General features: G+C 38.8%; 1 protein-coding gene and 1 long non-coding RNA gene across 2 annotated transcripts in view; one reads left to right on the plus strand and one right to left on the minus strand.

Moving 5' to 3' along the window:
• The window catches only part of LOC145433631 (uncharacterized), a 222,440-nt gene that overhangs the window by 154,162 nt on the left and 41,552 nt on the right, over positions 1–26,726 (minus strand). The window lies entirely within an intron of this gene.
• On the plus strand, positions 16,534–17,574 carry LOC145437575 (uncharacterized). Its single transcript, XM_080314843.1, has one exon. It carries the CDS (start codon positions 16,534–16,536, stop codon positions 17,572–17,574), a length of 1,041 nt encoding a protein of 346 aa, XP_080170969.1.

The following is a 26,726-nucleotide window of genomic DNA, read 5'->3' on the forward strand; positions in this document are numbered from 1 at the left end:
CAACAGTAACAGCAAGGTGTCGACAACATTCGGAAGGAATCGAGGGGTGGAAGGTCAACAAAGGCGAATTTAGTGTATGTATATTCGAAAATACTAGCGGAATGCAATGTATAGGATGTGCATTTTATACAGACAATCGGGCAGTAAATACACTGTCCAGGGAATTTGTGTTCATGGAAATAGATAACAGCATTAGAGGACTAGGAACAAGAATGCAAGAAACCTATTCCTACAGTCAATGGCCAGCAGGAGTCAAACTACCCAGATTACATCACGACATCGTGTGGTTAAAGGCTCGAAATGAAACCGGGCCCAGAGAGAGGCCAGCAAACTTTGATGGTCATACTTGGTTTAGATTGAGGATTTACGCCCTTCGCGAACATCTAAATAATGAAACTCAACGGATAATGGGAAGGAAAAATTTTCCGACTATGTTGCTAGGCAGCATAGAATGTGAACGCAAGAAAAATAGGAAAGTTTGCCGTAATGCAATAGGAAGTTTGAAGACGGCTTTGGCCTTTAAGGAAGTGTTATATGACCCATACACAAACCAATCCGTGTATGCAGATCATAGCAATGGTCGATTAAAAATTGCATCTCCAAGACCTACAGGTCAGGAACCTCCACTCGAGGCATGGCCCAATAATCTATCGTATTGTAAACAACCCGGGAGATTAGGCAATTTTGTTCTGACTGCATCACTTCAAAACAATGGACAAAACACAAAAAATATGGATTACTATCTAGCCCGCCTAGGAATGTTTTATGTAGAAATAACGAAAAGACGTTTACGCCAGTTGTCGCTTCCCATATACAAAAAGCGAAAAAATCTAGAGAGGCTGGAAAGACCAATAACAATAGCTGACATGGCTTCTTTAAGTCAGGAACTAGGATCAATATTGACGCAACGGAAACTGAGTAGGGTAAACGAGGGGCTATTAAGCTACATGTCGACGAAAAAATTGAGAGAGGCGCCACTTCAAGACGATATGCGGCTATTTCGACCTAGCGTTGCCTACAAAGCTATAATATGTGCGGGTATATTGGTATATACACCTTATGCCTATAAGGAGAATATCAAAATGAATACGAACTCCGCACGGCCATCAAGTTTTGCAAAAGTAATAACATCAAGGCCTATCAATCATGAAGATACCACTCGAATGGCGGTCCCCAATAGCGAGTCTAGCACAGTGTATAATTTCACTCCTATTAATATAAGTCAACAACCAACTATGAGAACGGGGGAAACCATCACAAACACTGAGGGGAGTGTAAGAATGACGAATCAATACGATACTAACCGCTATAACTACGATTATATAGAAGATTATGACGAAGGATTTAGCTATGACGGATATGACAATAATACTAGTTTTCAAGACTCTGGAAATTACTACTATGACTACTATGACGAAGACGGAGAATATGAGGGTTCACTTAAACGTAGGCCCCTACCCGTAGCTGATACTACGGATTCCACAAATATTATTGAAACTACAATGGTGTTACCGATGATTGAAGCTCCAACATCGACTAAAAATACTCAATATGCAATCAAGTTAACAACGGATACAACAATTCCAACGCCAGGAACGTCTGCATATACGTCAGGTAGTATTACGTCCCCACGAACAACTACTGCGATCACACCATATACCAGAGGGTTGGCATCGGCCATTATCAATTCCGGAACGACTTCATCGACACCGCTTCCAGCCATATTAACAACTGTGCATTCCTCGCGAGAAGATAACACCAGCCCAAGATCAACTGCATCTATTTCTACATTCTTAGCTACAGTGAAAACTATGAGTGAACAAGAAAGACGTGGGACGAGCCCCACAACTATATTCACAACTTTGAAACTGTCTACATCTATATCAACAGAGATGGACGTTCAGAAAAACATTGGTATTGCTACGACAGGACTCACCTTTTCCAAAAGTAAGTTAACAACGCTTACAACAATGGAGAGAACGGCAAACGCACAGTTACAATGGAATACCATGGCTTATCAAGGATCCACAAAAAACGGTGAAATGTTAGGCTCCATACCCGTGCCAATAAAGAAAACACCCCAGATTACGCAAATACCTGAGTCTTATATACAATTAAGTCATCACACAAGTCAACTCATGGACACAACATCGCCTATAGCGCATTTCAAAATGTTGCTGGATACAACACCAGTAGCAACGACGGTTGAAACGCACCAATATTTCGTCACCAGCAAGTCCCGCTCTAATACAGAACCAGATAATTCAAGCAGAGAGCAAGATATACAGGTAAGAACTAAATCAACATCAATGCTTTCATCAGGGGATTATCAGAGCGAACCCACATCAGTAAGTAAAAATGATGTGATCAGAAGTTGGAAGAGTACTTCCAATAGTGCACTTTCTTCAATTACGCCCGCTGTCAAAGAAGAAGGAAAAACTACACTCAGTATACCGCATACCTTACCTACGGCCAAATATGACAGACTGGACCGAATTACATTTGACTTCTATGGACAATTGCACAAACTACAAAAAATGGAACAAGGATATGCAGAAGGTAGAATTATTGTTGATATTAACAATAGAAAGGATTTAGAAGAATCACTTAACAATCATGCCCTGATTTTTGCGGTTAGCGTCACAGCAATGTTAGGATGCATGTATTTATGTTATGCGAAATGTGGGAGAGTCGCTTCAAAAAATTATCTTAGGGAGGTTATTCGACGGAATAACCGAAAAACGTATATTACAGCAGTAACGTTGCACGAAAAACAGAGATAGGTATTGCAAAATAATTACTGAATTATTGTAATAATAGAAGTGAGTGTTGTTACGTGTTGTGTTCGGTCCGTTTGCGCGGTTTAGAGTCCATGTGAAATTTACCAAAACCTAAATTTAATTTTATTGAGATAACAATGTGTAAAATTTATGCTGTGTTTGCCTATGGAGGCCTAAAAGTGTGTGGGGTTTGAGAATGTACGAGGCAAATTCGCAGTATTAACGATGCTTATGCAACGAATATCATTGCGAAATACATAATTGCGAAATTTTTGGATGGTATTGCTAAGCCAACTCAGGACTGAGTAATACCTCAGTTTGTAAAACATGGAAGCGGATGGCGTTATTTTTGTAAAATATAGCCATAAATGATGGTGGGAAAGGAAACGTTGCAGTGGTAAATTGACTCATAGGAAATAATTGACTACAGCAAAATGGCGAAATTTGACTGCTATTGGGGGTTTAATCACGCTGTAGTACGAATGGTAGCGACAAAAATTTGCTAGATGAATGTTCGGATGTGCGTCAGTCCCTACTTTATGGAGATAGGGAATTGCTCCTGGTGAGGGGGGCGGATGTATGTGTGTCAACGACCTTCCGCTCAAAACTGGATATAACTCGGGGCGCAGGATCAAAAAATTCAGTTCACTCTACACAGAGCTGAACGGGCATGAAGAATCTAGAAAGTTAACAGAGTTGACTAAGATTATGACAAGTTAGTCAGATCTTATAGACAATGACTGTTGTACTTGATAGATAATAATTAGTTTATGCCATGCGGATGGATAAATGCAAGATGTCATCTTAAGGGCTGTCGCGTTATAATTTTGTTAAATTTAACAGATTGATGTTGGATATTGATCTGATATAGCCACAGCATTTGGGGTCGAGCAGTGTGGCTAATCCAGGATTGGGGTACACTGCCGATAACTGGGCTATTAATCTCTTGATTGTTTTCGGTCAAATACCATGGAATGGTGGGGCATATAAGCAACAATATAAAAATATTATTAAAGGCGTCATAGTAATATAAATGTCTGAACGGCTGACATCATCACATCGTTGGAGCGTACCACTGCGGTATTCAGTAGCCAGTACCTTTAAGTGGCCTTAATAACAGGGATATAAGGACCCACGATGTAACTAAAAATGGCCAATTGTTGACATAAAGACTTGCTTAGATAGCGGAGTACCAAGCTACTACCATCTGATCTAATACTATTCCCTATGAGACGTGAACAGTTAGTTGTCCCTATATTTATGACCAAGTTACGGCGTTCCAAGTCAACTTGAGTCATTCTCATTTTGTCATCGAGTCTGCCTGAATCCGAGTAATTCTACGCGGGTTCGCGTCCAAATCACAATAGACTTACAAATTTCAGTCATGAATCATCTAAGGATCCGGATTTATCTTCATAAAATAGAATTGTGGCAAAATATTGAATCTTTACCGCATGGTAGTGTTTGCAATTGATGTGATAGTTAATTTTGATAAATAATCTCAGACTCTCGGAGCAATTTGAGAAGGAATTTTAACTTCTTAACATAAAAAGATATATGTCTGTCACTTACAAATTGTCAAATACTTGAAATTCTAAAATGTCTTCGCGGGCCGCACAGAATAATCTGGCGGGCCGCGTGTTTGAGATCTCTGAGTAAACCAAAACACTTGCAGCGACATAAATGGACGCTCGTAACCGCAAGTACTATAGACCGCAAATCGTAATTTTGCACGACCATATGTGATGTCACAATAAATCAGTGTACGTACATGGTACCTTTAGATTACTAGTAGGCATATACAATACACACCCAACGGGCACGATAACGCACTTCAAATCAATGCATGCGCTCAATGTAGGCCTACCGCGTCAAAATACTGATGTGCCGTCTTCCGCAATGCACTCATTACTACCAAGATAAATAGTAATTTATAATGATACATATATTCAAGTCTGACTGAAGCAAGAACAATAACATTGTGGGACGTTATCGACTTGACATTCTAGTTTAAACAAATCGAATAAAATCAAAATTGATGCTGCTGTGAACCTGATTTAACGTTGCGCAGTTGAAGCATATTTCGATCAACGTTTTCAACAATATTGGTGTTTGTAATTAAATCGGCGCCTGGTAAAATTTCGATAGTACAAAAAAGAACTGATGCTCACTTTTCTATAAAGGGGAGAGAGAAAATTAACGGGACATTCATAACTATGATTATATTCACTCGCTGCGCGGATATCTCTACTATACAAAATAAATTCTAAACACTCGATCACTCATAATGTCGCCTGTGTCTAAAAAAAAAAAGTATGGCTGATTCCTGCTAAAGACGTTTGCAAATACAATCATTTGCGGCAAATAAGGACGGTAGATTTGGAATTTTAAAGTTTATAGAATCAGCCTGCGGTCGACGCGTCTTGCTACCGTAGCTGTTCCTCACATACACTAAATATAACAATATTGGTTAGCATAAGTAACTACTGTAAAAGTGGTAATTTCAAGCGGCAGTGGCACAATCACCAACCTATTGAGTATCGAAGCTGCCTCTCATTGTATACCGCGCACTGCACAAGGTTGACAATAACATTAAGACTACAAGAAAATGCCAATAATTTTATAGTGTGTGCTAATGTACATAATTCCATGGTCTCTCGAGTCACTGGCCTCAAGCGATTTGGGTTGGCCTGATTTGACCAATCATTCAATGACAATGCGCTTTGTTGGGCATATATTTGACATAGCGTCACGAATATATGGATCGCGGGCTAAGGGAAAAAAATTACGGACAATGCTAGCGTAAACTATAGCGTTCTATTAAATCCTTTATTTCGGTTTGATAAAACAAACTAAGAACGGTGCGTTTACTAAAATGGATTATTAATTTACTTATATGTGAACCATACACCGCATTATCTGTGTACCTATTTAACGATGTATATTCATGGGTCAGATGCCAGCGACCACTCGATCTGTATTGCAAAAACCTGATAGAGTACAATGATGTAATTACGTCTTATGCCTGGTAAAGGCAATTCGATTTGAATCTTGGTTTGACTCGAGTCGCCGTCAGTAATTAGTTGCCTTGACTGGACTCGATCAAAAGAGGCAGTGATTCGAAATGACTCATGACTCGAATGTTATGCCTAGTTTCATCATTTGCAATTTAATATTAATGATTTAAAGTACAGTATTAGGATTGAGACACAACCAATAAGAATCTTAAATCAAAATGGTTTTTTGATATGGAATGTGTTTTGACCCTGACTGGCTACGCTACTTCAATTACTGCATTCGATACATTATGGTAGTTATTTACGTCAGGTAAGGAATTCTGCTTCAGGAAATCTGAGCTATCACATGAATAACTAGCTTAAAACAAGCCTTATAACTATATGTACCTTATAACATCTAACTAGACCATTGGGTTAGGCTGACGACTAAAATGAATTGTGACATCGCAACTAAGTGGAATACAATATTACATTTGAGACAATACGGTATATATACCTACCTTGGTGATAACTGGCTTTTGGCTCAGGGTAATCCGGGGTTGGTACATCCTATATATTCCGTTGGAAAGGTATACCCTTTGCAAATTCTGGTATCTCCCAAAAATTAAGGTTATCCCGGTTGAGAAACACTTGCTTCTAGGTTCAAAATTAACTAAGCTTATAAATACAACTAGCCTAGTCTGACCAAACTTAAACATTGCGCTCTAAGTAATTCAATAACACGCGGTTGCCACAAACGAAGACGAGTCGCATAAATAGCTTCATGTACTGTCAAACTCATATTACGCTACGAGCCGGATAATAGTTGAATAATAACAATTCTGCTCAAGACGCAAAGTGATTAATCCACTTCAATGTTTTAAGCCACTAGTACTATAATATTGGAACCGTTCTCGAAGCTCCCTTAGGTGAAGATTGCTAATATGGACCTGGTATCTAAATCTGTGTGACAGGAGCCATCCCAATTACTTGGTCCTTGTAGAATGTCTTAAATGATGGAACAATACTTGGGGTGAGTCTAGTTATGCGCATTCGTATATATAAATATGACAAGATCAAGTATATTTCAGGTCAAAGTGCGTTCCCATTAACACAATAATGATCTATATACTGGACATTGCTTTGTTGTTTTTTTAGTAACTAGGGCTCGCGCAAACGCTGGTTATGTGCGCTCGGTGACTTGATACGAGAATTTAAAAGATCGCAACGAAATGATGACATTGATTTGGATTTAATATTAGTGTTTCTATTTTCACAATAATCTATCCGCACATGCTCAATAATACTATTCAGTACTACCAGAGGTGATTACGACGCTGCAATGATCCAGCTACAGAGGCGAAAGGGATGTTCCTATAATCTGTCTGCGAAAGGCCGCGTACAACGAATTAATTTTGTAAAAATAATAAATTGTATCAGAATTAGACACTTGCGTTTCGCTCTAGTTTAGTGGAATTGGACGACTTGACAATTCCGACATCAGATTTGCACTGCACCACGCGCAGGTTCATCTTGGCATGTAAGCGGTAAGGAGTATCAAGAACCTCATACCGTAGGCCGCTGTGCATATTCTATTGTCGTTAATTTACCTAACTCATGACGGAGAATCAATTGCAAACGCATGGGCTATACTGGATTAATAAATGGATAGTCTAAACGAAACAGATATCAATTTCGACATGAAAGTTATTTTAATACTGGCTGACTGCGTCACTTTATTTACTAGAATTACCGAATTGCGTTTTATTAATTTAGGGTAAGAAGCAGTGTGGAGATGACTCGAGTCACTTGGGAAAAATATATTGACTCGTGTCTCGAAGCAAAATTTACGATTCAATATCAAGTCATAAAATAAACGGGTGTCGAATAAATCACTGTAGCGTGCGTATACTTGAATGGCTGTGTCAGATCATAAATAAATTGACCGTAAATGAAACAATCACGGCTGACGCTGTCGTGGTAGTTATCGTTTTGTTTCATTAGAAGGCTCAATGCTTACGTTGTGCAGTGCGTATCCGTCTATATTTTGGTCAATAATGACTGGCTGTAGCATTTAGCTTTACAATCGCTCACGTATTTTACTTGCGCGTGACTGATACAACATCTTTTTGCATGTATAGTTAACTACATATTGGTTATTCAATTCAATGTGGATACCGAAATATTAATTTGACTTGAATTGTGATTTGACTTGTAACTTGACTTGGCTTGATCCTATTAAGGGTCTGCCATGACTCGGGATGACTCGGGACTCAAAGGGAATCGATCTCAACACTGGTTTATCGCCGACTAGTAAATGATTAGGATACATATCACAATCAAAGGGTATACATTGTCACACTAAAATAATATTCTACCAAGTTGCTAGCTCGTCTGTGTGTTAATCTATACTGAACCATAAACCTATCTTTACAATAACTGGTCTTCGGCTCATTGTATTACGGAACTGGTACATCCCTGTAAATCCTATTCGAAGGTTACACCATGTTGCCAGTTCTGGTACATCCCATAGTACGTGGTAAAACGAGCTCTTGTCCATAATTCTAAAACTAAAATTGCTTTGTCTTAGCTAAACCCTGAAGCCATAATGCGACGCCAAGCATATACGACAGCAGGGACGAGTCGCATAAATGACTTCCTTAATTGACAAACTCGTACTGCATTGCGAGGCGAATGTTATTGATTACTGACAATTGTGTACGTTACAAACTATAAGAGCTATGAAATTGTAAACCTACTGTAAGTCATGACAAACCTCGGCTTTGACAAATCGTACCGTTTTCAAACCTTTCTCGCGTACTGAAATACTGTTCAGAAATAAGTGTGCTTGCTGGTGCCATATTAGGAATGTTCATTTTAAAGTTAGTGCGTCGGTAACCTCTGCAATATTAACTCAAATATATTCTGATTGTCAGGACATGATTATAATTCACCAGAAATTGTTGTGCGGGTATGGAGATTTGTATGACGGGAGCTGCCTCCGTCAGTTGGTCCATCCAAAATAGTTGAAATAATGGAAAAATTGCTTGAGGCAGTTCTAATTATACGTGTTCATTGATAAGAATAACAATAAACGACATGATTTTTTACGCTAGGCATTTTTGATTAAATTAATATAGGGGCAATAAGCAGAAATAAGACGTGAAAGGTATTTTCCCATATCACGTTTTAACTATAGTATATTTGCTTATATATAAGTACGATTGAGAGCAAAAGGCAAAGTGTGTGTCCGTAATGGAAGGGATCAAATTGGACAAATATTTTTAAAATAGAAGGAAAATTGGCCAGATTCAAATCTTCTCAATTAAATAAATAGATTACAAAATATTACTTAGCAAGCTTGGACAAGGGTGGATGTGCTTGCCGCAGTGTCCATTAGTAAGTATGCAGAGCAGGTTTTTTTTGAGCTATGATTGCATGTCTACATCTACAAAAGAGAGTTTTAAGTATTGTTGAAGACGGCGTAGGAGTTAGACAGATACTTCGACAGACTAAACGCTGGCCCGCTAATATTAGACAATTGTGAGAAATTTTTATTATCAGAGATAAAGGACAGGATACTCTTATAATGGTTTTTTGGCTTCTGCGGGTAGTAAAAACTACATTTTTGAGTTGGATTTTGCAGGGGTAGTTACTCGAAACAGATTGGTTTTGTGGAAAAGATGAATAGTTCATTGATAGAGTATTAGTATTGGTGACACAGACTATTTAAAAACATAAAAATGAGTGTCGTTCTATATCAGTACAAAATAATGTACTAAGTAGCAGTGCGCGTCGGTTATTGTATCTTCTAGAAAGGTTAGTGCGAATAGGCCAAGAATGGTCGGTCGTTGTCAAAGATCAAATATGATCGCAAGGCGATTTGAGTGGCTGCAGGATACATCGAAATTTGAACCTAAATTTTCTGGCCAAAAGCAGTGGGGAAGTGACAATTGAAATTGGTCGCATTATATTGTGATTAGGAAAATAAATGAGTTGTCGTATTTAGTGACAAAGCTATGCGAATTGGAGCATAATTTTGCGATTCAGAATATTTGAAAGCTCGAGATTTGATCCGTGGGTTATTGGCGCCACTATGCGGCTGGTCTAAGCCAAGCAAAAATGTACGTAATCAAAATGGCGCAAAATCGCGCTTGTAAAATGGCGCATTTAGTTTTTTAACTACATGCCATGTAACCATTTGATTTATGTCACTTTTAGCTTTAATATCAAGTTTTGAAAATGAATGAATACCTACTGTAATGTCCGAGTTAGATTGAATCAATGAAATAAAATAGATTGGTGTACAGCCCGCAGCCTTTTGTGTAGTGCTCGTGGAGAGACCGTTGACGGTGGACCGCGAGCAGGAATTTTTGATGTATGAGGGTCGTAGCTTATTAATTAGAATATACAGACAGCCGAACATCTAGGAATATACAGTAACTAATTTGCTAGGTAGTAAGCGCGCATCTAATCAGTACTTCCTCAATTTGCGTGCCGCACAGAAGGTCACGAGCCCGAAGATTTAACCTAATCTTTGGGATTTTCGCGTAAATACTGATCAAATACGCCCATCCGAGGCTAGTTATTATTTATTGTGCAGATTAAGAGTTATCAAATTTTCCATTGTCAATCTTAGAAAATGGCGTCGCGAGCTTTGTGTTGAGGCTCTATCTTGTACGCTGACAGTTCACGATTATTTAATGGCGAGCCGTGTCTGCAAAGAAAGTTGGTGAATTGTTGTTGTGATAAAACAGGAGGGATAAGGTTCAATGAAAACTCGTTACTATACACAAAAGATAGAAAACAAATCACGCAATAGTTAAAAGCTAGGAATATGCTTCACGCAAGGCCTGGTCATCAGTCAGATATACGGCCTGATCAATAGCAATAACAATATCCATGGGTTAGTATTCAATCCGCAAAATAATTTAGTTTAATAATGAATGAACAGCCACAAAGTAGATTGTAGCATAATAAAACTTCGCTCAAATTGAGGTACGAATGATTGACAGTGAAATTTGAAGACTTGTATTGCACGACGCGGTGTGTTGACATTGACTTTTTCCGCAAAGAGGGGTAATCTTTTAAAAATCAGGTATATGAACTATACGATGGTGTTCAGATTGTAATTGCTATAAACCAGATTATAATTACGGCACTCCATGACCATAAATTGAACGGAGGGCTAGGCTCTAAAGGGCCAGAATCATTTCACGAATTAGTATTGATTATGGATAGTGACTTTGGAAACTTGAACAACTTTTCCTAAAAATTTTTGCGTAATGAATAATTCTTAGCCGTCAAATATTTCAGATGCGCAATAATTGTAGCAATGAGCATGTCGTCATTGGACATTGCTGCGCCACAGTTCACCAAGGCTCGTCAAAATAAATAGAATCTTCCTGTTGGTTACTTGGAAAATTAATGACACATGGGCTTATTGCATTTCCACAGGCCTGGTATATATAGGGCTCAGCAACTACAATACATCTCTTTGTTGGTACAATTGTGGCCATGACAAGTGCTGAGGCCATGGAGCCCTCTGTTCTAGATGAACAGATTTGGACTGGAAAGTGGATTGTTGTTATAAAAAATATAGATAATATTCTCAAATCATGCCAAACATCGCCTGAAGCAGAAGATAGTGATTCCGAAAAGTAGGAAAATGAGGAGAGTAAACAAGGAATTGACGAGGCAACCTTGAAAAGCTATTTCGAAAGGAATCCTTCGATTTGGGGAGACAATACTGATTCGGAATTAGATCTCACAGACTCGGATGAAAGTTTGAGTATCTCGTCGGATACTGACTCTGGAAACGATGTTATAGAATCCTATCTTTTCCCACATCATGAATTAAGACCTTATCCAAATTCCGAGTCCGGTGATTTGACAGACTCGGATGAGAGTCCGAATACCCTACCCGATACTGACTCTGGAGTCAATAGTAGCGATTCCGATCTACCCTCAGATCATGAACAGTTACGACCTCTTGACGAAGCAACTCTCAGGCGCCTTGATAGAATATTTTGGCGCCCCTGGAATAACGAGTAGAATTGTAAAGCTATGCGATCAAAATTTACAAATTGATGTGATCAGCAAAATCTTAAGTGTGATGTGTTATGTTTTCTGTGACTCATGGTGAAACAATTACATATTATGGACGACTGTGTTTTCGTTTGAAAAAAGGAATCCTTGTGTAACCATGGAATAAGGACAGGTTATTCAGTAGATTTTAAGATAGAGAACAATTAGGCTGGTAGGTGATACAAAATAAAAGTTTGGTTTAATCAAGGCTGGTTAACCTTTTCAGTCTGAGGGTCACATTTGATTGACGAAATACTGCGCAGGCTATTACCGCGCGAAGCGCGAAAAAACTTTAGAAGTTCATAGGTCAATGATATTGTAACTTGGCCGTGTTGCGGGCTTACCGTATATCGCTGGGCTAAGTTTACGGGAAATAGGCTATTCGGCACATGGACATATAGATAACGAAAGCTGCGACCAACATGCGTCAATCTTTCCGTGCCTAGGTTTCATGGTCAGCGGTATTACTGTGAACGCAAACGCAAGGTCACACATGTTCAACGGCACTTTGCCCCGTAATTGCGAGTATGGTTAGGCTCAATCTAAATAAATTGGCTGTTTATCCATGGTCACAAAAATTCAGCAGCAATATTAAAAAACAAGGAATCGTGTGACAAAATGTTGCGTTAAGCTTGTAGAAAATTTTACTTTTGATGAATCTGGAGCAAACTACTTTGCTTTATTGTAATGTGCAAAAATATACCATTATGTGACTGGCTGACGGATCTGCCAATACGTCGGAATAGATATTTTAGTCATCACATCTCAAGTGTTGCAGCCAAACAAATATAATTTTTGCTTGACCTTGCAAGTTCACAATCAGTGCAATCCATTCTTGATATTTGAAATTTCGGAAATTACCTCGTGGGCCACGGATTAGCTGGCCCTGAGTTAAGGAAATTAGGAACTGATAGGTTGTCAAGTGGCCAGAGATGACACTTTTTCTGGTAAAGGAATAATTAACCCCAAATAGGATTAATAAAGAGTTAGCAAAAGTCAGTGTTTGGAATATCATTAACGATATCTTACAATAATCTCGGCTGAAAGAAACATTATTATTTTTTAAGGTGTAAAAATAACACGGTGTCGTAAATTAAATTATGTCTGCATCAATAACTAAAGAACAATTATGGGAGCTATCTATTGAAAATATCGAACTATGGTATGAGGAACTTCGAGGGGTGAAAAAGACAGAGAGATTACAACGATGGAATGATTTTTTCGAAGACATTAAGAACAAAACTAGACATCATGCTGAAACCTTCTTCGAAGGAATGACAGTGAGCAATGAAAAGGTCAAAGAATGGCCATGGCGAAATGACTATCGTAGAAAACATTTGAAAAATCGAAAGGTAGCAAAAGTAAAACCATACTTGCTAATAAAAACTGCCTCAAACAAACAGAATCGGAGTGCAGAAATAAGAGAAAGCTCTTCGACATCGTTAAGTAATACTCTTTTGACATCATCTGCAACAAACAATGACGCACCGCCTAATAACAATATCATGTCAAATGGAACTTATGCATCTTTTGGTAGTATAATGTTTTCGCAACAATCATCTTTTTATCAGTCTCGACCTACAACATCGCATCGCACTAACGAATAATGAAATTTGGTAATGATGTGACTATTATCGAGTTAATAGACTGTATATATTATGAATGAATATAAATAAAAAAAAAATTGTATTGTGTTAAGATCATAAATATTGAAATAATTAAAGAAAGAAATGTGTTACGGGCTATTGTGCAGTCCTAATACGGATCACAGGGTTGTCTACGAGTGGGCAAAGCAGTACGATCTTACGTATAGGCAGCAGATGGTAATGGAAACCATAAAAACTGCGCCGGTTCGGGATCGTTTGATGAGCCTTTTGTTCGGAACTTGTGAGCGGGACAATCCAAGGGTACAATATTGGCAACAATGTATGTACACCAAGGAGGACTGGACAAAGCTAGGAAAGCCTTTTCACCCGGTTGGGAATAGTGAATGCAAACAATGTTACCTTATGAAGCACGTAAGACCGTATTTCAAGAATACCAGGCAGATTTTGGAACTTATGAATTTATGTCACGCCTATTTAATAGAAGCTTGTAGTATGCACAAAGGACTAGATCAAAACACCGAAAGAGATAAAGGACATATAGTGCTTTATGTGTTATATCCAGAAGCAATAATAACCGCCATAGCTCTCCTGTTACAACAATATCGGGGGGCAAAAAACATGCGAACATTTTGTTTTACAAGATGTCGGATGGATGCAGAATATGAGTTCCTATTCGGGGGAAATCTTGAACAATGGAGGTTTACATACGGGTCCACAAACACGTTTGGTTATGTGGGAGGCGTTTTTATTCTACCGATTGACCAACTGTCGGAATCATCTTTTGAAAACTCGTTAAAACAAGAGGGAGACAAACAAATAGCCAAAAATACCAATTCGGAAACTACATCGGCGTTTAATATTGAGCCTTCGACCAGTAGAGAAAGTAGGCTTCCGAACGGACTAGGGGCTCCGACCCGAATGGTAGCTTTACGGAGACCCAGTTTAGACGGAACCCGTGCTGTTTCTGGTGTTAATATGGGCTGACTCTAAAATGAGCTACTAATAAATTGATCTAGAACTGTTTTCAGAAATACGATACATACGTAATATGGAATTATGGGATAGGTTGATCGGACTTTTAGGGATAGCCTTTAAGACAAGCCGCAATAACTAAATTATTAGTAATGACTGGTAATGGTTTAGGACAAATTTAATTCGGCACCATTACCTAATGTCAAACTAAACGGAGGAAAAAGTATAGAAGCCGGTTATAGTGAAACTTGAGATTAGCAAAAGTGGAAACTATATACCTGTATTTTGCGATATATATATACTCAGTTATTAATACAGTTTCCCTTTTTATTAAAAGATTCCGATACATTGATCAATCGCTGGGATTGTTCCCACTATCAACTCCCCTAGAATGACATCCCGGGGACTAAGAAACTTGAATAATTGAATGCGAGATCGACCTATATTTGTTGCAAAAATTTTTTAAATTCGAGAAGAACTTGTTATTGAAAATTTTAAAGAATTGTACGGTGTTTGTTTCCTATAATATTGAATGTTATGTACGTTTTTTCGGCTGCAATTTTTGTGTTGAGCTTTAGTCTGTAATGGCCCCAGACCACCTATCCTATCACAAATCATCTCATGTTCATACTTAAATGATGTGCTAATCGAATTAATACTTTATAAATGCTGACGTGAGTTTAATTTTTTCCGTTTCACCAACAATTGTCGCTCTGCCAAGATCTCTTTGTATGAGCCTCACACCAATTTGCTGCTATTTGATTTATTGTTGTTATTACAATATTTTTCTGATTATGTAAATTCTTTATTGCACTGTACATAACATGCGTAATAATTGACTTAACCTCTAGTCTTTTATCCAATACTTGATTATGTAATAGTTTTGTAAAATAACATTGTGCAAATTACTCACATTCCTGTCTCATGGCACCCTTCTTCTGATGGCCTCTGAGATGTAGTTGTGTAATACTTGTTATGAACAACTCTGTATAACTGACCCTAGAATTGAGTTTTTTTTCATCCAGAGATACTCATGTCTAAATATATTTCATGGAAGGGAAGGCAGGAATGATGAGTAATATTACCTTTTAATAATGTTTCAATTGATATGTTGTATAACTTTCCCCACTAAAAAAATATTTAAAATAAATAAAATGTCGGAATATGTCTATAAACCATAAAAATTGACTAAATAAAATCTTAATAAGAAAAAAAATTACAAAATACTTAAAATCCCTTGTGGGGGGGGGAGAGGTTTATTGCCCAATAAGTATTGGGTGATTAATGGATTGACAAATGTCTTAACGAGTATGGAGTATACCTTATAAGTTATGAATGAAAAGTAAAAGTATTACATGAATCTCGAAAAAATTGTCATATCCTGAAAATGGTAAATTGTTAAAATGTCGATGCAGGAATGAAAAGAAAATGTTAGATTTTGATTATATTGAAGGGTACAATCCATTGAATTGGTGTCTTTTGTACGATGTATATGATGAGTTGGATCTATTGAATCTGAAAGAATACGACAGCAATTATGAGAGATACCAGTTAAAAGAAAGAGTATGGGAATTGCTTACGGACCGAGTTGATTGGGTTAAACAAACAGACAATGGCCTAGTAGAGGCAGCCCTAGATGAGGAAATAACCTCAGAAATTTTTGATACGTTCAATCATGTGGTAGAAGAGATATTGGAAATAAGAGCGAAGGAATACATCTCTTTGGGAAGAAGAGTCATGTTGTATGAATTGATCAGAGGACTTGTGATGAAACTTACAAATACTAATATAACAAAGGATGTGTACCAGGAGAGAGACTATTGTAAAGATCCGCCACATATGGAACAATGGAATTGTCAGAATAATTTGGGAATAAAAGGCTATTCAAGTTCAATACATCGGCGAACAAAAAGGATAAGGTGTATCGAAATACATCCTTACCCCTACGAAGGGGAAAGTGTGAACATTGACTCTATAATACCAGAACAATCATGAGTAATGATAACGAATGTAAATAAGATTTTGACTTACAAAAGACACTTTTTCCGAAGGTATAAAGTAACAAAGTGTGTTATCTAATTCATGAGTAAAATGAAACGAGTGGAACTACTAGTATTATGGCTGGGCATGTGTTATGCTATTTATCCGGAAATAATAGAACAAAAGAAGTGTACCACCTATGAAAGACGAACAATATTATACCCGGAATGCATGCAAGGAAGTAATTTGGTACTTTGGTGTGACCATTCGAGTTATACAAGAATTCCGGATCCTGATAAGATATACCTGGCAAAATCTTGTCGGAATACCGTAAAGATATTCATCAACGACAGCTGCCTACGGGAAATAACCAAAGAACAATTGGAAAAATATAAAGACTTAGAGGTGTTGCATTGTGGTTGGAATAAAATCCAAACAATACCAGGAGGTGTCTTCTGCAAAAATGAAAAGCTTAGGGAGATAAACTTGAAACGAAACTACATCACAAGAATACAAAATGAAAGCTTTTCAGGCCTACACCGACTGGAAGAACTGTACATGAGTAGCAATTTGTTGGAAGAGATTGAAGGATCAACATTTGCAAGTCTGAGAAACTTACGAAGGTTATATTTGGATAACAATTTAATAAAGAGACTAAAGAACGGAACATTCATTCACTTGCATCGTTTAAGAATACTGGATTTATCAAGAAACGCAATAAACGTTATAGAAGAAGGGGCGTTCAAAGGACTGAGGAAACTGGAAACTTTACATTTGGATGAAAATAGACTGGTTGAATTTGATATGACAATACTTGAATCTTTATGTAATTTAGAGAGATTAACGTTGTACTATAATAACTTGCAATATTTTTCTCTGTCCTCCAACATATCGTTCAAATATCTACATACTATTGATCTTAGTTATAATCATGTTCAATTTCTTAGTGATCTTATATTGAGAAAATTACCAGATTTGGAGGTTTTGAAATTAAATGGAAATAATAATGAAACGTCTACCAAAAGACCCTATGTCCGTAAACAATCAAGATTATATTATGATGAAATGAAAAGTCTCTCTAATCATGTGACTATACATTCAAAATGGATATTTGCCATTATTGTTGGGTTAACCACTATGGAACTAATGTAAAATTTTTATGATAAATTAAAATTCAGTGAGGAATTTTAATATGGAACTATGTAAATGGCCTTATATATTTTGTATAAAGGAATTACTAAAAAGTATCAAAATGTGTTTGGGATTGCGTTGCGATGATCCGGAAATACAACATTCGACATGGATACCCAAAAAAGAAACACTAATAGATAAATGATTAAAGTCGCTGAAGTTTCTGTTGACAACATATACATTAACGGACCACTTATGCGATATAATGTACGACGAATTAAATCCTCGCCTATTATATTGGAAACAAAAGTATGGTTTTACTACGTGTAACAATCATTGGCCTGGGAAACATCTGGTTGAAGATGAGTGGGAAGAAACTTATACAGGAAGCATTTATCCTGAAAAACCTATACAAATGGCTTTTGCAGAAATCTGCATAAATTGGGTAACAATTTTGAAAAGAGTAAATCCTGAAATGAGGGAATTTCTAAAAAAAGGGGATTCTGAAAGAGATCTCATAATGTGGATAATCTTTCCGGAAGTTCAGATTTACGCGTTGGCAAGGACGCAGGAAATATCATTAAAGGAAGCTGATTGCCGATTTATGACTTTGAAAGTGCCTGCATGAAACTTACCCTTCCAATGTTTATGTATGCAGAAACTACTTTTGAAAAAGACAATTAAGTTTTAAATAAAGATGAAGATTAAAGAACCCAGAAAAAGAAGAAATTTGTTCAATCTTGCTCGATGTGGTATAATATCAAGTGACCGAAAATGTATAAAGTTTCTGCGATCACGGCAACTCCTTGTTCGAAAGGCAACATGTTTTAAATGTGGACAACAAATGATTGAAGAAAAATGCAAAAGAACTATGGATGGATATAGATGGAGGTGTCCGATTTCAAAGTGTCGGACTACCACGTCCATAAGGAAAAGATCGCTATTTGAAGGAAGCAAAATAAGACTCACTAAACTTGTAATGATGATTTATCTTTGGACCATTGATGTATCTCAACGACAAATAGCTTTTGAAGCACACGTCAGCAAGAGAACAATGGTGAATTGGACCAAGAAACTTCGTAAGATATGCTCTGGTGAGATGGAAAGAAGAGGTACCATAATAGGGGGAATATCACAAGGTAAATCACATGTAATTCAAATTGATGAAACGTTTGTGGCCAAAAGAAAATTTAATCGTGGAAGGATAATACGTCAACGCTGGGTTTTGGCTGGAATAGATATGGAAACGCGAGAAATGTTTGCAGAATTGGTACCTGAAGAAGGGCGAAAAACCTCGGTATTATCAGAAATAATTAGGAGACACGTTAAAGAGGGATCTACTATATGGACTGATTCATTTGCCAGTTACCGCAAGTTGGAAAGTCTGGGGATGAATTATAAACATTCAATAGTTAATCATGATCGCGAATTTGTTACTTCAGAAGGTATAAATACACAATTAATCGAGGTGTCTTGGAATTTTTTCAAAGCTGCTATTAGAAGACTGAATGGGGTATCAAGACCACTGATTCCCCATTACTTACAGGAGTGGCTTTGGAAAAGAAGAGTGGCTTTGGAAGAAAGATTTCAGCGATTTCTGGAGATAATTGTCCTTGATCCCAATTTCCGGAGGTTGGAACATTAAAAACAACATTTGTCCTTATGAGTAATATCATCTGATATGAGTAATGGGCTATACAAGGTTGTTGGTATGTGCAAATAGTTTTGTTTATGTTAAGTTTAGACCGTGTCCATACCATACGATACCTGACAGCAGAGTTGCTTGGCTAAGGATGGTGATTGTACATGAACGAATAGAAGAAAAAATAGAAAACTTTCCAACTCTGACAGCCAATGACATGGAATACGTATTGAAGGATTTTCTTGTCTGGTTATACCGGGACCATGAGGTGGCGGAACAATTGAAATGCGCTAAAAGAGTACTGGAGCAAATTGTGGAAGAAAACTTTGGAGAAAGCCCTGCATACTATTTGTATGTATTTCTACGATATGTGTTGGCCATAGCTAATGTTGATGAACATTGGAACATTACTAGCAGAACTATTGCCGGTTTTTCACGGGCAATGTATACTATGGATAAACGACTGAATTAGTAATGTTTTCTTTTCTTTTTATGTGTATCAAGTATTGTTGGATAATATTAATCTACACCGAATGGCAAAACATAGATTACATTTTGAACGGCGAAAGATCGATCAAGAAATTCAAACAAACCCTGTAATTTTGAAAGCAGGGCCATTGGACGAGTTAGACATCTATGTTTGGCAAGCACTTTTGCGTGGACCCTCAAAAACACCATATGAAAAAGGGACATTTCTCCTTAGAATTGAATTTCCAACGGAATATCCATTCAAGCCTCCAAAGATCAAATTTGAAACCAGAATTTTCCATCCGAATATAAGCCGTAAGGGTACCATATGTATTGACATTCTTGCAAATGAATGGTCACCTGCTTTAACGTTAGGAAAAGTATTGGTCTCGATTTCGTCATTATTGGCTTCTCCAAACCCAGAAGATCCAATGGATGTTGAAAGCGCCAGACTGTATCGGGATGACTATGATAGTTATCAGAAGACGGCACGAAAATGGACTGATATGTACGCTAAGTAAATTGTCATGTATCCAGTATGCTTATCACAATTAATGAATATTCTAGAAGTGTTGTTATACTTATATGGGTGTCGAAAATGTTATTAAGGGAAATTTCCGGTCCAATAATCAATATAAAATTCTCTATGTTAAGAAAATATGGGGGATAAAATTGCTAGAGTAAAGCATGAACTTGACGTTTTCTTTGATTCCTTTGAAAAGAAATATGAACACAAAGACTTTGGCAAGTGGGCTGCAACAACCCGGGATGAACTGGAGACATTTATGACACCTTACTTGAGGATTTGCAACCTGAGAGTATCCGATAAACTGTTTGATGCGCTATACAAAAAGCATTTAGCCATCTCCCGCATGATATTGTTTGAAAATTATGAACATGCTAAGTTTTGTTGGTTTGTCTTCTGTGTTGGATTACATCCTGCATCGGATGTCATACCTGAAGGCTGGGTGTTGGAAAGAATGCCTTGTTCTGACAGAACTGGATTTTGTATTTATACCACGGATAAACTCTTTAATGATACTTTTCCCTCTGATGTGAGAGCTGCTATACTTATACATAAAATGAAATATAATGGCTGTGATAATTATGAACAATGAATTCATGGATTGTATATTTCATTTTTTGCTAACTTAAATGTCTATTAATCATGTATGACGTGTATGCCAATTTAATTGAGTTTTACATTGAATTATCTCGTTTCCGTCTGCATGACCAAATGGACCCTTACCTGGATGATTAATTTCTTTCAGAAAATTGAGTATGAGTAACGTGGTGATAAATGATAATGGTGATGTTGATGTCACCAGAATAGTTGGATCTAATGTGGCGGAACAAGATTTGATCTTTTATTTTTGGTTATTCAAAGAACGATATGAAGCGAGAATACTTCCCTCTCATAGATGGTATGAGTGGTCAAAGACTCCACCCAAATATATTAAACTTGGATTGAAATGTTTTTGCAAACGAGTTAACGAAACCCTTTCCGATGAAAAGCCCTTTGTTATTGACTACCCAGGAATATTAGAAAACCACAAAATGATAAAAGACATGGCCTCTGGAAATTATGAAAGGGCTAAACTTTTGTGGTTCAACTATATGGCTCGAATGCATCCTATGGAAAATTTGATTACGGATGAATGGGTGAAGGAACAAGCCGAATCTACGGAACCCTTTTACCCTGAGGATACTGTAAATGTCCTACTTCTATGAGAATTATTAAGCCCATGAATGCTATTGTTTTCATGTACTTCTACTGTATGTATATAAGGCGTTATAGACTGCTACGCCCTATATTTTAAGCAGGACCCTAGGGACTTAAAAATCCCTAGTTTTCAGGGAAACAAAATCCAGAATTTTACGGTGCGAACCCTTATTATAGGCTAAAAGAAAACAAAAATCACGACTCCGTCACGTTCACGGTAATACGCAATGTCTCGAGTGACTTGGCTGCACACTATTTTAACGCTTGAACAAATTAAGTGACCGCTTGTTCTTGTGTGTATATAATGTGCTGTATATGGCTGCACTATAAGCCAGACCCTAGAGACCATCATCACCCTCTAGTTTAACCAAAACAAAATCCTAGATGCTTTAGGTGCGAATGGTTATTGAGAAAAATAATGAAAAACAATATAAAACTTAATAAAATCTTGAACAACTATACCCATTAAGATTACGAAATAACAAACACTAAAACATGTTTGAACAATCTACAATGCCTGTATTAAGTGGCATCTCAGTTAAGGGTAGTATCATGCGGTCCGATTAAGAGGATTATAGTGATTTTGATTGCACTGAAGACATGACGTCCTTAATGTTGATATGTTACTTTGAAATGTTATGATCACAATAATATTGATGATTATGATGCTGAATGGAGTTACAAAGTATTTGAAATGTAGTTGATATTTACGGCAGGACAGGCCGTCGCATGAATTATATGCGTAAACAAACCTTGGAGTATTGAAAATGTTTATTAATCATGTATGATGATGTATAGGTTAAACCATGCCTTGTGTTATAATTGATGAATGATGTGTATGCCAATTTAACCAAGTTTTGCATAGAGTTACCTCATTTCCGTCTACGTGATTAATGATTGGAGTATTTGGTTGTATTAAGGTTTTAGATTACTTGTAAAAGGTTAGATTAGAGCTTTGGACCTAATGGTCATTGGCTGTTTGGAAACAAGACAATATTACAACTACGGAATACTTCAATCAACATTTACGACTTTGAAAAATCTCAAATCAACATCTACAGATCTACGAACGTCGTCAGTACTACACAAGAGAGCAAATAGTGTCAACTTTGTCCTACGAAGTATCCCGAACAAGTGTGGACTACTCGCATAACAATCGTTGTGGAGCTGCACTATAAAAACAAAATTGGTGGCCAGTACGGGGAATACTTCCGGTGCTCAGACATTGACCAATCGATGCTTTCTAAGACGACTATCGTAAAACTTGTACTTGTCGTATCCTTGCTTTCATCATCCGTATCTCTCCTGATCATATTGTCAGCAATTTATCTGCACGTATCGCCTGGAGCGCTTTCTAATCTGTTGAACATAGTTTTGGGATCTAATAGCAGCGAATCTACTGCTTACGTTCAACCCACGAATACGCCGCAGGGATCTACAGTATATTTTAACTTGTCTTCACCTGATCTACTACCTTCGGTCAACAGTACTTTCTCCGGTCGATAGAAAGGAATGCGAAGGATGTTGAAAGCATTTAAAAGGAAAAAGCCGTCAGAAGTGACGGATGAACTCAAGCAAGGTATTACTTTGCTTAAAGCAACACAAAAACGTCATGAAGATGTACGAAGACAAGAAAGACAACTTGCTAAGGATGTGGCCGAACAAACGGAATTACTAAAAGAGGTGAAAACAGCTCTGCCGGAAACTATGAAAGGTTTAGAGAAGGCAAAGAAAGAGGTTCGAAAAGCTCAAGCGGACCTCAAAGCTGTTTGTGATGCCACAACAAAAGTTAGCGGGAAGGTCTCCACCGACGTGCTGAATGACATTCTTACGTCAGAATTTGAGCTTGGAAAGTCGCATGCACAGGCTACGCGACATAGCATCCAATCTCCCGTTTTGACAGTATCTCCAACTACACCAGAATATGATCCTCCGGCTTACGTTCCTCTCGATGAACAGCTGTCTGGTGATTTAAAACAAGGACCAACGATGACGGTTCGCAAGGGTCTGGATTGTCACACTGTAACGGCAGTCTATCCTAAACTACCACGTTCTGACTCGACCACGTTTTCAGATTCCGGCAGGGGAACTACACCATGCTTCCACGTGGGAAGTGGGGCACGCGCCAAACAGAATAAGCAAAAACCCGTAGAAATACCAAGCTTAATTGAACGTGGGGGGAGCGAGCTCCCCGTGGCATCAAAACCAAAGAAGAATCCCTTAGATAAGTATATGGGGTATCGAGGATGGCAGGAACGGCGCAACGAAGAGAAGGGTTCTCGAAGACGAGCGGGAAGTGCGGATGGCGCCTCCCAAAGGGTGACCTTTCATACTCCAGGCCAGGAACACTCGGATGCTGAAGATTCTGAAATCGACTTCCAGGCCAGACTGAAACAGATTTCCAAAGGTATACAAGATAACATCAGGTCCCTACAGGGCAATGCATATTCTCGGAACGCCGCGGAAGAATCTCTTGAGGAGGAACTTTCCGACAACTCTAACTCTCCGGATATACCTCGCGCTACCTCCACTCCAAAAGAGTATGGGGGGAGGGTTAGGCGGCGACAACAACAACAACAACAACAACAACAACAACGACAACCGCAACCGCACCAATATCCTGGTGTTTCGGCCCCAGTGCTCAACGTGTCTACTAAAATGCAATCAGAAAAAGAAATGCTCTAGCTTATGATGGACCCTGGAGACATGCCACTGCTAAAATGGATGGAAAATTCAATGCGACGAATACGCCATGGTACTGGAAATACGGATGTGGATGTTATTTTGGCTAATGCGCTGCAGAAGAAATTGAGGGCTGCTGGCCGACACAAGCAGGCTACCCAACTGGGAAATTTTTTTAATACCAATTCGGGGGAAGCAGAGTGGGAATCGGTTATGCGATCTCTTTCATTATCTAATCCCCAGGGTTTAGTAAATGATGAAAAGATCATTGGGGATTTCCGCAGAAATTATCGGTGGGAGGATGAGCCCCTACCTCTGCTTAATAGCGCTTTGAAGCAACTGGAAATAGACATGGATAGTTTTATTGAAGATAATCCGGATGGATTGCGTCTTTTCCGAAATCTAAGACAACGACTTCCCGAAGCGCTCAGATTGATGTTACGAGGCTGGGAGGAAGAGAAAAGATGGCGGGATGTTGCGGAGGAACTACAACTTGTTTGGAACTCCGAGTTTCTGGACGAACAAGAGACGCGCCCCAGGTATCAGGAAAAAAAGGAAGTACGTGATACAAAACCGTCCTTGCCGCCGGTACACATTTATAATGTTCAACCTGCAGGGCAAATAATGCAGAGTTATCCCACCTATGGTAACGATGACAGTCAGCTCAATACTCCTCCTCCACCCGGTGAAACCCCACCGCCGGTGGTACAATCACCTTCGCCCCTGCAACCACTGAATAACTTTGGGGGGGCAACACCTCCTGGATCACCTAGGGGGATCTCACCACGTCAGCTTACCAATGCAGGCCAGGAACCGATACCACGTCGGAATCCTCAACGTGCAGCGCGCGACAATCGTTTCCCTACCCGCATCATGAATGGTAATGGATTTGGTAGGCGAGGACGAGGCTCGAGGGCCAGGCCCGTACAACAACAGAATGGGCGCACTGCATCATCGAGACCTAACGGACAGACAACGAGAATAACAAGGTCTTCACGTGCTAATCCAGGACCGGGAATCTCGAACCGAAGTCCACGAATGGCGAATACACAAGACTCCGGGATGGGTGCAGACAGCTCACAGATTACGCCTTCCAGCAGCCAGGAAGCCCGCAACATTGCGGATAGTCAAGGTGAGCGATACAATTTTCTTGGAAATCCGAATATTTTTGCCCCTCTAGGCTTGTATCTAAATCCCACCCAGGGACAATCCCTGTCCGTCTGTTACTACTGTAAGGCACCGGGACATCAATCCCGAAATTGCGTGGCTAAATTCATACTGTGGCTAAACGATAAGGTTCTTGCCAGAGATGAGGAATTAGGATGGATAATTCGTGGGCGAGCACGACCTGTACCCCCTCATGTTAAAGAGTCTGCTGAACGAAACTGGAAACCGTTTCTGGAAAGAAATAACATACTTACAATTGAGGGTCTTGATCGATATCTTGCTGCTCAAGGTTCACCATCATTTACACAAAGAACCGCTCTGTGCGAAGCCTATTATGATATCAGGCCAAAAAATCGTGATAGAACCCACTGGCATGATAGGGATCAATGGGGTCCTCATGGACCACCTACACGTCCATCTGGGGGAAATACCCACGTGGCCTGGGCGAAACCTCAATATCATGAGCGCCCGCGTCGATATGATGCTTCATATTGGACGGACGAGGAGCTAAATCAAGGTGTACGACTTTCAAAAAACGCCATGGGGTGCTGATTGATCCGGTGAATCAGCTCCCAGATAAATTGATATTTCAACACATAAAAACTGTACATAACTCTTCTTTACCATTGTTTACATTTCTCGATATGCCGGATGACCCCCTACAGCCCGATTTTACGGAATTGTTTGGCAGCCAACTGTTGTATTTGGTTGATACAGCAACTGGTACGAAATTCCTAGCTGACACGGGGAGCATCCCCAATTTAATAATGAAAAAGGTCGTTATAACTAAATACCCACAAAGCTGGGAAGAACGTCAACCAATAGACATGGAATTGACTGGAATAGGTGGCTCTTCCCAAGTGGATTCCTTTGTAGTGATTGATTTTGATGGACTGTCCGTTCCATTTGTGACCGGATCAGGAGTCCCACTTAATATCATAGGGCTGAAATGGATTGAGGAAATTCAACAATTACCAAGCATAACTACGGAATTTAAAACCCCGTCTAACGCAAATGATGAGTTGTCTTTAGCGTCACTACTTGAAGAGAATCATTGTGATCAAGGTAACGGAACCAAAGTTGGAAGCAGTATTAGCTACCCTGTAACCAACGATGGGTTGATGGATGCTGCAAACCAATTTAGCGTGGAGCGGAAAATGGCCGCTGGCGCGAGTACCGAGATGGAAGTAACCACTGGTGCGATCGACGAGTTGAAAATAGCAACTAATGTCATACCTAACCCATGGGAAACTGGTGGTGTTGAGACAGGAATGCCTCTCTACACCATTAATAAAAACGTCGAGCGTGGAATCCCCGCTGGCGTAAAAATGGAACTGCACGAGAAAACTGATCCTGAAAACTTTCGTGGATGCACTTGTCCGAATGGCCTTGAGGATTCGGCCCATAGTTGCATGACGACAGTCACAGTAATAAGTACTTTCCCAAACGGTTCAAATGAAGCAGCAATTGCCGGTCAACCGGATACACGTC

Source organism: Botryllus schlosseri, chromosome 1 (assembly GCF_051294905.1).
Source record: "Botryllus schlosseri isolate E-star chromosome 1, Bs_hap1, whole genome shotgun sequence".
Taxonomy (NCBI): domain Eukaryota; kingdom Metazoa; phylum Chordata; class Ascidiacea; order Stolidobranchia; family Styelidae; genus Botryllus; species Botryllus schlosseri.

Coding starts and splice junctions, on each gene's coding strand:
- LOC145437575 (XM_080314843.1), top strand. CDS start 16,534: ATGAAACGAGTGGAACTACTAGTATTATGGCTGGGCATGTGTTATGCT.